The 13,515-nt window shown below is 36.8% G+C and overlaps 1 protein-coding gene across 1 annotated transcript in view; it reads left to right on the top strand.

Moving 5' to 3' along the window:
- Positions 1 to 13,515, top strand: part of LOC101155634 (semaphorin-7A) — a 46,259-nt gene that overhangs the window by 16,007 nt on the left and 16,737 nt on the right. Inside the window, exons 4-10 of the mRNA XM_011485736.3 lie at positions 2,970 to 3,065; positions 3,271 to 3,373; positions 7,024 to 7,131; positions 8,401 to 8,540; positions 10,436 to 10,614; positions 11,117 to 11,225; positions 11,438 to 11,642. Coding sequence (XP_011484038.1) covers positions 2,970 to 3,065; positions 3,271 to 3,373; positions 7,024 to 7,131; positions 8,401 to 8,540; positions 10,436 to 10,614; positions 11,117 to 11,225; positions 11,438 to 11,642 — 940 coding nt within the window. The remainder of the gene's footprint in view (positions 1 to 2,969; positions 3,066 to 3,270; positions 3,374 to 7,023; positions 7,132 to 8,400; positions 8,541 to 10,435; positions 10,615 to 11,116; positions 11,226 to 11,437; positions 11,643 to 13,515) is intronic.

The following is a 13,515-nucleotide window of genomic DNA, read 5'->3' as shown; positions in this document are numbered from 1 at the left end:
TAAACTATAATACGCTAAAGTAAAATATATTTTAAATCAACGTTTGATTATTTTCCACTGTAGAAAATATGTTTTCTGCTATACTGCAGTCCTCTGTCTAAAAAAAAAGGTTTTAGACTAAAACCAACAGAAAATTCATTAAGCTGGTTTGGTTTTTCAAAATAAAGTAAAAGAAAAAAATTTAGGAGGAAAAGGTGTTAACAAATGAGCACTAAATGGCTAAAGTTAGTGTTTTTTGGGTTATTTTATTGACTTTTAGTGAATCACAACATTAAAACCTATGGAATGTGACATATTGACGTAACTGTGATTGTTAGAACAGACACTATAAATTTTCTTCTTGTATCTTCCCATATAACCTTGAAGGTCTCGTTTCAAACTAAAAGCAGTAAATCTGTTAAAATTGTGCATTGAAAGTGGATTTTTCTTTGGAAAGAAATATCCAGGTGAAAAAAAAAAAACACTGGAGCAAATTTTGAGCACAGAAATTTAACACAAATCTCCAGGTTGGACATATCTTTTTTTTCAATAGCAGCAACCATGTTTTTAATCCCCAGAAAATTAGTTTTGGTGTTCTTCCATTTTGGTTCTGTCCTGCATTTTTCTAATTTATACATTTATTATGGTGTCCCAACATGTGGGGGGGGCTAGGTTGACAGGATCTGAAGGAAACCACTTGATTTTATCTTGTTTCAGAAAAGATCAATGCGTTTTCATCCTTCCATTTGACTAATTTTTGATTGAAAATGTCATTATATAAAGCAGCTACACTTTTAAAACAAAATAATGCCTTGTTTAAAAAAATCAAATCTTGTTTTTTATGATAAAAAACAAAAGAAAAAACATTCTGATTACTTAAAAGTGAACTTGCTTAATTCAAGTCAGAACCTCTCAGCTAATCATGGTATCAAGCCTGAAACCAATGTCAAATGGGTTTCTGATGTAAATGACGTGTTCAGGGGCAGATGGAGTCTTGGACCGATCAGCCGGAGGAACTCTCCGAGTAAGCAAAACCAAAGAGGCTTGAAGGAGGCGCGCGAATCCCCTGATAACACACAGGCTGAGCAATTTTCCGTGGAAGAACTCCAACACAAACTCACATCAAGAATGAGTCACAGATGAGTCAGCAGAATAATTTACCTTCTTATTAAATCACTTAAATAATTTATATTTTCAGCTTTTCTAGAAGAAAAAAAAGAAATGTTTAGATACAATTAAACTCAACAGTACTTTTATATTATCCCTTTTATATCATAACTGCAAGATCTTTTTTGGGGAGAATTACACCCAACCAGCTTCACGTCCACGTTTATTTTTCTCCTCTTTGTCCACGTCAGCCTGCAGAGTTAGAGAAGCACTGCAGAATATAAATCATAACTGGCTGCCTCAAAGTGAAGCTCCCTAAAAGTGATGCAGGCAGACCTTCTGCATCCAAACCAAACAGCTTCTATGATCTTTCAGTGTTTGAATATAGAGCATGTTTAGAGCTTAAATATATGATAAAAAAAAAAAAAAAACCTGTCTCTGCATATGGGATAATCTGGAGAAAATCAGGCTTTAACTTCAAGTATTGCACACATTTACACTTTTTCCAGGCAAAAATAACTATTCGGAAACAAAACTTTCTTTTTCATTTAAGCCAGAAATTTTACACCAAAAATAAAATTAAATAAAAAAAACCCAAAACATTTGTTTTTTCAACTTCATTGAGAACACATATAAAGAAAATGAAGCTTAAAAATTGCATTTCTGGGTATTTCTTTATTCTAATTGTTGGAAATCTGGAGCAGATGCAAAAGAGATGTTTGAAAAAGCTTTCAGCAGAGACGTAGGTGCAACAGTCAGGTGGCCACAAGCTCCCTGCTCCATTCTGATGAATCCACTTGAGGACGACTAGATTCACGTATGTCTTTTTTTTCCTCATCTGAGCTGGAATCTGGATCAAGGCTGTACTCCTGGATAGCTCTTATATTGCTCCCCATTTTTGTTGCAACAGCAATGTTAGGTTGCGGGGTGAGAGGGGCTGTAAGCCAGCGGGATAGTGTGTAGAGCTAGTGTGTGAACAGACAGCTCTCAGTCATGAGTGACAAGAAAGGGGGGTGGGGTTGCTCCACGTCAACAGTCCCTCAGAGGACAATTTCTAAAAAAAACTATTGCTGCTCTGCAGAAACTATGTCCTAGAAAACACCACTTTTTTTTTTTTATTTTGGATAAAAACGGCATAATCCTAACTTAAAGATTAGTGGGAACACTTTTGAAATGACTCAAAAGAAGATCGGACTTTAAATATTACTTGGAACAAATAGAAATGCAAACCAATGCAGGCTTGAAGACAGATACCGGTAAATGAAATTCTAGCCCACACAACCGCCTATCCAACTGCCCACATATCCACCTACACACACCTAGACAGATTGCAGCACAGGATTGTAGGTCTGATCTCCCAATAAAAGAAATAAATCTAAAATTAACAACAATAATTTCATTTGAGAAAATAATCTGTTTTTTTGTCAGCAGACCTGAATGTTGAATAAAGACAACCGCTTAGGGGTTCAGCTCATTTTCAAGCAGTTTGTAGCATGTTGAAGTTCATTTTACTTCATAAATAAGCAATCCATTTGGAACACTGCATCTTTTTACTGCAGGTCTGATCTCAAGTGTGCCTTCTGCCAAAAGGACTTCAGAGTATGGGATGGTTTCCAGTGTCCTCTGAACAAACTCATTTTCCTCACTAATCTTCTTTGTGTTGGGCTCTTGGTTTTTTCTTTCCTCCCAACACTTCTGCTCCCCATCTTTGTTTTTGCATTTCAGAACACTTCTCAGTCTTTCCCTTTATTTAAATTCACTTTTTTGCATGCATTTCCTTTTCTTTCTATAAATGTTTAGCCTTGTATTTTATTTTCATCTCAGCACAAGATCTTCCCATGTTCCTTTCCTTTTGCCTCATGTTTGCCTCTTTTCTTCAACAGCTGGAGTGTGATAATTTCATCACCGTCCTTCAGAAAGTGAATGACACATTCATTGTCTGTGGAACAAATGCAGGAAGCCCAAGGTGCTGGATGCTGGTAAGCTCACTTTCCACTTGTTTTACTTGTACTAGCGAAGGAAACTTAAGATTAATTGATTGTTACTCTTCTGCTGTAAAATTAAGCTGGGAATGCTCTTTACCCACAAAGGATATTAGCGGTTTTCAGCAGATACATTAAAGTTGGTTTGGAGGAAATACAGAAGTTTCTTCCAGATTCAGTTTTTCCCATTTTCCTCCTGCAGGTTAATGACACCGTGCTCACAGATGTCCAGGGAGGCCACATAGCGTCTGCCTCGGACATCTCACCGCCTTATCCCTCACAGAAGTTCATCAGCTTGCCTGCAGGTAACACACATTACAGAGGAAGGACAATTCTTGTGGCTGAAGTGCTTGTAAAGGCAGAGTGAAACATCCCTTACTGAGCTGCTGTCACAGAACCTGAAGGACGTCAGCTGCAGGCAACATGTTGCAGCTGCAGCCGGCTGACCCATGCGTGGGTGAATGTCGAGGGTCCTTCAAGGCTCTCATGTTCGTTCCATTTACATTAGATTGTTCTGCTTTTTCCATCTGTATTCAGGACTGACCATTGACTTGAGCATGTGATGTTTTAATGAAACCTCTACAAGAAAAAAAATACAAAACATCGCATCTGGAAGATTTCATGCAGATCTATGTGACAGACCCTCAATTCATTCAAACCAGGAAAAATTCTTACTTGAGTTTATTCCACCTTTAAAACACAACCTTTGCTTAAAATAAAAGAAACTTTAAAATTTGACAAAAGTGAGATGAATTTAAAAGTTGGAACATGTCAGAAATAGGATATTTCAGAAACCTAAACCCCTGTGCAAATTTAGTCCACTTTAGAGGAGAATTAAACTGAACTCGTTAATTCTAAAAGCGTGTGGACAACAGGGGTCCGATGGAAATGAATAACTCGTGACAAACATAGTGGAAACACTGTTTACAACAGTATTTCAGAGTATTATTCGATTATTTAATTGATCACATATACACCAATACTTTAATAAAATGTGGTTAGACACTGTTTTTTTTTTTTTTTGTGTCCAATAAACATTAAATCTGAATTTTATAGTTCAGCCATTTGACCCATCAAAATTATGTTTCATCTGTTGCCAAAAATTCAAATACAACAATCTGTAAGACAAAATAAAGATGATCGTGGTACCAGATGGGGAAATGATCCCTTCATCCCTCACAGGCCTCGATTACAAAAGGGGTTTATTCAGACATACCTCTGGTTTGTCTGAAGATTCATAACCCCTGTTAAAATAAAATATGTCCAACACAAGAGGCCTTCAGCTCTCATCTGTCTGCCCAGCTGTTGGACAGGACAAGCTTAAAATGAAAAAAAAAAGAAATTATCACTTCAGGTGAAAAAAAACAACCATTGAAACAAATAACAGACTTTCAAAAAAATAAAATAAAAGTAAAAGCAGAGGAGCAAAACAAGGTAATTCAACACACACACAAAAAAAATAAAGTAAAAAGACTCTTTCAACACGTTCTCGCATACAAACAAGGTATTCATACTCTAAACCAAGAGTAATCCTGACAGAGAAGACCAGGAAACTGAGTGGTTTTATTCAAACTGAGGTAAAGTGACAATTAGGATCAGGTGTAGTGATTAAACTCAAACCAGGTGTGAAGACTTTACAGAGAACAGAATAGAGTATACAATAATTTCCCAGAAAAAGAGGATATTGGAAAATACAAAATATGTAACATGCAGAAATAAACAGAAAACATCCAAGAGGTGAAATGATAAAACAAAATACTGATCAGAACAGAGAATCTAATAGGAGTAAATTAAGTAGTTTTCAACTCAAGTCTTTTGAAAATTATCTCATATCGCCCTCAAAAAAAAAACTTTCATTAGGTCACATTTCACATTCTGAAGCAAAGGTACACGAAACCTTTTTATGAGCTCATTTATGTCAGGAGCAGCAAAGTAATGTCAGAGAACTCTGGGCTCCCAGAACCAATTTTTTTTTTTTTTCTCTAATCATCTTCTATCAGTGTCATACAAATCCTTTTAGAGACACATGTGACAATGTTATATAGATGAAGCCTTCTGTAGAATACATTAGCTTTCAGGTTCTGAAAAGCGCTGCAGTTGTTTTTTCAAAAAAGAAAGAAAAAGGTTATTTTCTCATAAATGGTTCAAATGTTTCGTCTTTAGTTTTATGGTTGAAATTTAAATATCTTGAAATACATTAGGTTTTTGACTGCATTTAGGCCCGTTGTCACATATTTACGACAATAGGCATTAAGAGGTTAAATAGGTGTGTACCAACAAAAATGCACTAAAAATGCTGAAGTTCGGGGTTTCAGACTTAAAAAAGAGGGTGAATTTGAAAAAAAAAAAAAAAAAAAAAACAAGTCCAAATTTCCCTTTAAATTTCTTTTCCTAAAAAAGTTTGAGGGTTGAAACTCATTACTTTATTTTTGTCTACACATCTCCCATAACTTTTTATCTTTTGGGTGTTTTTTTTTAGTCAATGAAAACAAACAAACAAAATAAAGGATTGTATTCATTTATTGTGGCTTGATTCAAAAATTAAAAGTAACTTAAAATAAGATACCCCTACATACACATTTAAATGATGCAATTCTAACTACTTGGCCATTTCTGTACTTTTACATACAACACATGACACATTGAATCATTAAAGTTAGGCAAAAAGAGTCTTTGTTTGCTTAAGAAGAAGTGGAAGGAAGGACATTTATATAACCCCCCCCCCCCCCATTAAGCCTTATTGTACTTATTTTTTATGTAGTTTTCAAATCTTTTGTGTGATTAATATGTTACGAAGGCTAATTTAGATTTAAAAATTTAAGAAAAAAATGGTAAACCTTTACAATTGCATAAAACCTTTTTTTTAAATTGGCTATTTCTTGTTTTTTTATGTAAAAACACATTCAAATTAAAGTGATGAGTTACATTGAAAAGTTACTAAAAGTACACATTTTGCATAATTATAAATTAATCTAAAGAAAGCACAAAAATGTCCTGTATATTTTTTTTATTAAAGCAGAAAATAAAAATTAAATGGGTAAAAGTAATTGTGTAACTTTTTATTGAATGTTTACATTCATCCCCCTTTTCTTGTTTTTGTCCCAACTGAGTTTAGTTATTCATAGGACTCATTATTAGTTTGTGCACACCCTCAGCACTGTTGTGCATTTCATGTCAACACAAATCTTCAAACCAGACGCAATGTTTTCATTTGCCATCCTATGAAAAGCCAAACGCTGAGCGGTGTAATTCCTCTGCTTCATGATTGTGACAAATAGAACTTGAACGCCTCGCTGCACTTCACAGGAAATTCAAGTATTAAGTGCCTGATTGTGTATCACATTACCTAAACATGGCAGTTTGTAATTAACCTGACCTTTTAGTAATGATGCTGCACCTTGAGAGACATGTAGAGTTTTTTTTTTTTACCTGTTTAGTGCGGATGTTATGTCTTAAAAGACGCTTAAATTAGTCAACGGCTTCTTTGCGCTGCAGGATGCTCCTCCAGATGAGGATCGATTGCTGATGCAATGAGGGGCCTCTTTGCTCGAGCTGAGCGACATTCAGTTAACGACCAGTCCTGATTAAGATGCTGCTGCCATAACACTTCCTCTCATGCATTGCTATGGAGACAGCGCTCTAAGAGGGGGTTTTAAGAATATGGTGATTGCTGGCCGTTCATTGGAGCTGCTCTGCCTTGATGTCTTCTTTGTGCTTGCTGCTCTTTCTTTCATTTTCTGCCAAATTTCTTTTGGGGGCTTCCATTTTCCTTTGTCCTCACTTTTTCCATCTCTGTCTGTTCTCTGAATCTGCCTCTCATTGAAGCCTCAGTCAGTCCCTTTCTTGTGTCACTTTAGTCTCTCCTCTCAACCTTGCACCCATCCTTCAAGTGCCTCTCGTGATTTTTTCTCTTCTCACTTCCTTCTCATCCCTTCTCTCTCTCTGCCCGTCTCAGATGGGAGTCTGTATTCTGCTATGTCGGTGGCTGGAGGTCAAAGTGGTTCAATTCGGCGTACGTTTGGCCCCCAGAAACTCCTGAAGACCGAGAACGTTTGGCTGCTAAGTGAGTAGGAGGAAAAGCAAGCAGAAGGCATACATGCTTAAACTAACACATTTGGAGATGGTGGGTGGTGGTGTCCATAAATCATCTGTTTACAGTCCTCTGAGAGAGAAGCAAGTAAATCATTATCAGCTTAGTTCACTCTAGTGTTCTTTGAGTGTAAAAGCCCCGTAGTCACAACTGGCCTTACGGGTGGATACGGGGTGTCTGTGGGGGGAAAATTGTCAAAACTGTACAGGACACACAGGTGGCCTGCGGGAAATAGCAAGGCCATGGACCGCTCACAGACAAAACTGTTCATGGACACTTTTATCTGTCACTGCGGCAGACAGGTTATAGCAAACACTTATACAACACGCAAGGGTAAAGTAAGGGTGAAAGTAGGTGAGACGCAGGCGCATTCTACAGATTTTTCATTTGTTCCACACACTCCAAATAGTGTGGACTGCACAAGAGGCCGGTTGATTGTTGTTCAAGTGCTAAGCGGGGACTTCCTGCTGGCTTCTTGCGTGTGACCTGGTTGTTAGAAAAAGAGAATATTCGGCAATCAGACAATAGTTTATGTCGAATTTCTATGGGATCATGTATCACCTGCACACCCGTACGTGCAACATTCACGTGTGATCAGAAGGAGTCAACACTCACACCTTACAGCGTAAGGGCACCCTACAACAGCGTACAACTTACATCCTCCTTACTTCACTACACTTACCACATACACAACAATTGCACGTTCCATTTGACCAAAAAACAAATTTTCCACCATAATTTGCAAAGAATATATTTAAAAATCAGACAGTGTGATTTGCTGGATTTCGTGTCATTTTGTCTGTCATAGTTGAGTTATACCCATGACTAAAATTACAGGCCTTTCTCGTCCTTTTAAGTGGGAGAACTTGCAATATTGGTGGCTGACTAAATACTTTTTTGCCCCACTGTACCCTTATGTTTATCTTTAGTGTTCACTACAACCTGACACCCGCAGCATGCCCATAGAAAAAATGTGCATGAACATTTTTGCCTCTCTCCAATTCTAACAGTTCTAGTGGGCAACTTGTGTGTCCTGCACAGTTTTGCCTATTTTTTCACCCTGCAGACAGCCCGTATGCACCGGTAAGGAGAGTCGACTAAGGCTTTGGGCTTCAAACCTCCTAATTCAGTTATGACATTTTCTCAGCTTTTAGGCTGAAAAGTGACACCTAAAAATTGCTATTCTTATTATCTCTGTCCACAGTTAAAAAATTCAAGACATTAATTAAATCTATTTTCCAGATCCTCAGTTTGCAGGTGCAGCCATAATCCCATCTTCAGAAAAGTACAAGGAGGAGATCTACTTTTTCTTCAGTGAGTTCAACCAATCAGCCAAGATGGATGAAGAGCCGTTCCGAGCGCGCATAGGCCGAGTCTGCACGGTGAATATGACAAATCTACACATAAAAAGCTGAAAACTTCCTGGATTCTTAAATTGATTTAGTGCATTTTTAACACAACAAATGACACCACACCCTGCCCCATGACAATAAGGGTTGTGACATTAAAGGTATGATCTCTCATATTAAATTTAGATGATGCTAAACGAAACTGGGCTCAATAAATGTTAGCAACTGTAGTAAAGTTTGGCTCTCTACTGGGTCCAGACATTAATCCACGCACCAACCAATGACAACCCCCCCCTCCAAATGTGGCTCCTTTCAAATCTAATACAATTTAAACAATAGATTTTCCCTCAAAGTTTCAATGAAGAAGACATAACGCAGCATGCACCAATAAGATCCATGAAACCAAACTATAAATGCTAATATTTGGAGTTTTTTAACATACAGTAGGAGTCAACGCAAAACTCCTCTGTTTTGCAACCTGCCTCCAGTGGTTCTTAGTGGGACTGCAACCTTTTGTACATCCCCCATGATTAAAATTCAGGACTCTAAGGTGGGGGCTTTCTTCAGCTCCATGATTAAGAGCAGTATGTGGGTGGAACTGATTCTCAGTGTTTACCCCATCCTCAAAAGCCCTGCTGTAGTGCTCCACTGACCCCAACTGCTCCACGGGGTGCGGGGGGTCAGCAGCCATTGGTGAATCTGTAGCTGTGCTGGACAGCATCCTGATGAGAACAGCATCAGGGTTTGATAAGAAAAAAGAATATTCTACTCCCATTGGACTTCTCCGAAGTCCGCAATGGAAACACGGCTGTTAAAATGCAACTATAAGAGCTATTTTACTACAAGGTTGTCTGGATGTGTGAATTCATGTGCGACCAATGTGCAGTTTGTCATCTCAGTGTGGAAAGTCCTGACAGCACAGTAAGCCTGAACAGCCACACCTGCAGCTGCTGTACATTTTTTATTTACATTAACAATATCCAGTCCTTTGAGTTGAATTGGGAATAATTGCAAGCTCCTTTCACACGTATGTATGTTTTTTTGATGATTGAGAACTCTTAGATTGCTTTCAATGATTTTTATATTCAGTTTTGAAAATGTTCTGTTTTAAGGTAAATTTTAAGCTCATAATAAATGTTGCTGCAATGTTTTAATAGAAAACGGTTAAGAGGGGTTTTCTAAATTAGCCATTTATGAATGGAAAAAAAAAAAACCTGCCTCTGCTATTTATTTCTGACAGATTGACTAGAACAGTTTTCAATTTAAAAAGACAGAAATCAAATATAAATCTGATGTTTCACTTTTATAGAAATAACTTTTTTCATCTGATTTTTTTAGTGGATCATTTTAAATACTTCCGTTACTGTCATTTTGTGTGTACAAGATCATCAAGAGATTCCTCTGCAGATGTTAATCTTAAACTGGGGAAGTGAGAAAATTACTCTAATTTATTATTATTTTTTTTTTCAAATATGGAAGCTGACGAATCAAAATGATTCACAACAATAATATCTTCCAGACAAATCTTTGCAAGCACAACAGTTATTGCATATTACTTTACAAATTGTGTTTTGTGTCTCTACAAACGTAAAATCTAAATTCTAAAGCACAACTCAAGAAGCATAAAAATCTCTGGACAGTTTAATGTTTATTAAAAAGAAAGCAAGTGTGTGTTTTTAGCCTGAATGTTCTACCAATTTTCCAGTTACAGCACAATTAAACACCAAATATGCAGATCTGTGTATCTGCAGCTCCTTCCATCTGAACTTTTTGCTCACAAACAATGACATTGAATTTTAATCAACTGTTTAAATAAATAAAAACCTCAAAATTAAACAGTCCCATCAAAGTTGCAGAAAAGTACCATGGATGAAACAGGAGAAATGATTTGTGGTGTGGCTTGGTAACATAATCCACATCATTTCCAGGTGGACGAAGGCGGCATTATGCAACTACTACCGAACTCTTGGACAACCTTCATGAAGGCACGTGTGATGTGTGGTGCAGGAAACACTCAACAGCAGTACAACAATTTAAAGCAGGCGGCGGTGGTGACAGCCCAGGAGCAGAGGGCTGGTATCATGTATGGCCTTTTTTCCAACGCCTGGTAAGCTGCAGCTTTTTCTGAAAGCTACCATTAATTCCATGTTTTAGAGGCTTTCATCTTGGTTTATTGAAAATCCGGGGTCCTAATCACCACACAATACATATTAAAGTAATTTTAATCACTAAAATGTTATTAAAAAGAAAATTTATTGTTTTAATTAGCAGCCAATAACCATATTGGATTAAAACTCAAAATAATTTAACACATACTTTTAATCCACTTCAGTCTTTTACAACATCTGTGTGTTAAGGTTTTTTAAATGGCTGTGAAACTTAAAGCAAAAACAAATTTAGTATAAATAACTAACTATAAATTTAGTATTTGTGTGAAAATGTGATAAAAAAAATCCTCAGTAACTACACCATTAGATCATTCTTTAAAATATTCTTGAATTAATATCAGAAATAGGCAATACGTTATGAAAATTCTGTTTTTTAGCAATGACCACTGATTCTGCTCTTTTTACAAGTGTTTAAGTTTGTGTTTTGCCCTTTTTTTAAAGGGGAAAAAAAGTGATTTGTGCCTACTCCATTGAAGACATCAACAAAGCCTTCTCCACCTCTCGATTGAAAGGCTATAGCAGTCCATTGTCAGGCAATCGCCCCGGAATGGTAAAAATACTCTGCTCTTTTTTCTCTTTGTCTCAGTGCTAGAAATCTGCACGAGTCAGCCTATAATTATACACCAAAAAAAAAGACTAAATTAATAAAATGCCTATTTTTTCAAAGGCACAAGTTAATGAAAGCAATTAGCAAACTCTTTGTGGCCTCTTTATTCAACAGCTCAGCCGGCTCTGAACGGATAATTCCTTTTGTCTTGTCAGTGTGCCCGCAAAGGAAGCATCTCAGAGCAAAATCTGATCAAAAACCTCGGGGTGATCAGATACAACCCGGAAATTGAGGACGTGATTCGGCCTGTTGGCGTGGCTCCACTTGACCTCCCGACTGATGACGAAATCACGCACACGCTGGCGGACATTACCCTCGCTGTCAACGATGAGCACTACACTGTCCTGTACCTGGGAACAGGTGAGAGCATTCAAACAGTAGTGGGCCTTTTATATAAACAACACAATGATATAACATTCATGAAGACCAGTTAAGAGACCAGAGCAAGGAGTACAACACAAAAGCAGACATGAACGCATAGAAGAGGCATGCAGTTTGCAGACACATAGAGGTCATATAGGAAAAATTGTGCAAAAACTCTTGATTTACTTAAGTCAACACATATTTTGCAGATTCAAACTATTTTCCTGGTTTTAAAACGAGGTGTGTTCAGGGGAGTTATAACATATTGTATTCCAAGTCTATGCATATTTATAATAACTATGTGATATGGCAATTTCATGCAACATAAATGGCAGTGGTCAAGTTTTATAATATAATTTATTATTCTTGTTCTTATTTTCTATTTTGTGCATTTACTTTTTTTATATGAGTGCTTGTCATTTAAGTTTAGCACATGCCCATTTCGCTTGGTTAACATACAGTTTTATTAATTTTATTGTTTGTGTTTAATATTTTATTTCTTTACCACATAGTCTTTTTCTGTTCAGCCTTGTCTTCAATTGGTCGTTAACCTGTCGCTTCCTTTTTTCAAGCAACATAAACATAAAGAAACATAAACATAAGGGTTTTCTCTATCAGTAAACCATCACCTAGTTTTGGGTTGATTTTAATCAGATACTATATTCAACAACAAGCAGGCAAAATGTAGGGACAGAAACAAATGCATATGGGAAAAAAAGAAAGAATCTTATTTCTTATGCATATTTAAGACATTAAAATATACTTTTTTCTATCCTTGGTAGGATTTTGTAAAAACCCTTAGTGAAAACGATGGATTAGATCCCATGTGTCGACCAAACAGTTGGGATTCTATTCCATTTAAATTTAAAGTCTAACAGCAAAAACAACTTTTCCAAAAAACATCTTGGAACTACATCAACATTTTCTTCCACTAATTAACATAGTTTTTCCCAATTTAAAACTGAATCTGCTCCAAGAAAAGCAAATTTATCTTTTGTTTTTTTCCAACAATTGAAATTTCACTTAAGAAGATATTTGAAAACTGAGACGATGGTCAAATCTTTTTGTGCACTTCTGTGTTGCAGCAGCTCCTGGCCTTGATTAGATTGTTTCTGTATCTGTTTTATGAGAGCAGTTCATCAGAGGCGCTGCACAGCCTACATCAGTGAAGTAAAAAATTGTGTTGTGCCTCAGGGACATCACCATGGCAACAAGTCCTGTGCCTTTGCCCTGTATGTATGAGTTTTCCAAGCGATGAGTGAATCATCCTTCTTACGGTGGCTCTATGCGTGACACGTATCTGGCTTTTCTGGGTTGGTGATATATTTAGTGGACAGGAAACAAAGTGGATTGAAAAAATAGACTGATAGTTTTTCACTTTGGGATTTTTTTAAAGCTGTGTCAGTCATTGAAAAGCTATGAACAGCTACGGCTCTCTGTGGTGACCCAAAAGGAAAGTGGAGCAGGTTAAGCCACACTGAGACCAGGTGGACAGGCGACACTGGAGATTTGATGTTCTACAGCTACAAAATCTTTCTCTCCTATGGAAGTAATGTTCATTTTAGATCAAAGACGAAATGTTAATTAAAACTTTACCTTTACATTCTAGAGATAAACATTTTTTGCAGCTTGTGCAAAGTCCCATCAATATGCAAAAAAAAGTCCCCAGCCTTTTTTGACTTGTTTAATCCCTGAACCTCATTTTTCATATTAGTTATAAGTTGATGGTTCTTTAAAAAACAAACAAAAAACTTGAGGTTACCTGTCAAACAAAAAGGAAAAACATTGAGCTAATCATAAGTTACAGTGGACACAAGTGACAGTGAGGTGAACACAAGTGTTGTGAATACTGTTTGTTTTTATCTTTTCC

This window comes from Oryzias latipes, chromosome 16 (genome assembly GCF_002234675.1).
Source record: "Oryzias latipes chromosome 16, ASM223467v1".
In the NCBI taxonomy this organism is placed as follows: domain Eukaryota; kingdom Metazoa; phylum Chordata; class Actinopteri; order Beloniformes; family Adrianichthyidae; genus Oryzias; species Oryzias latipes.
Note: the sequence above shows the minus strand (reverse complement) of the source record. Positions and strands in the feature narration are given on the sequence as shown.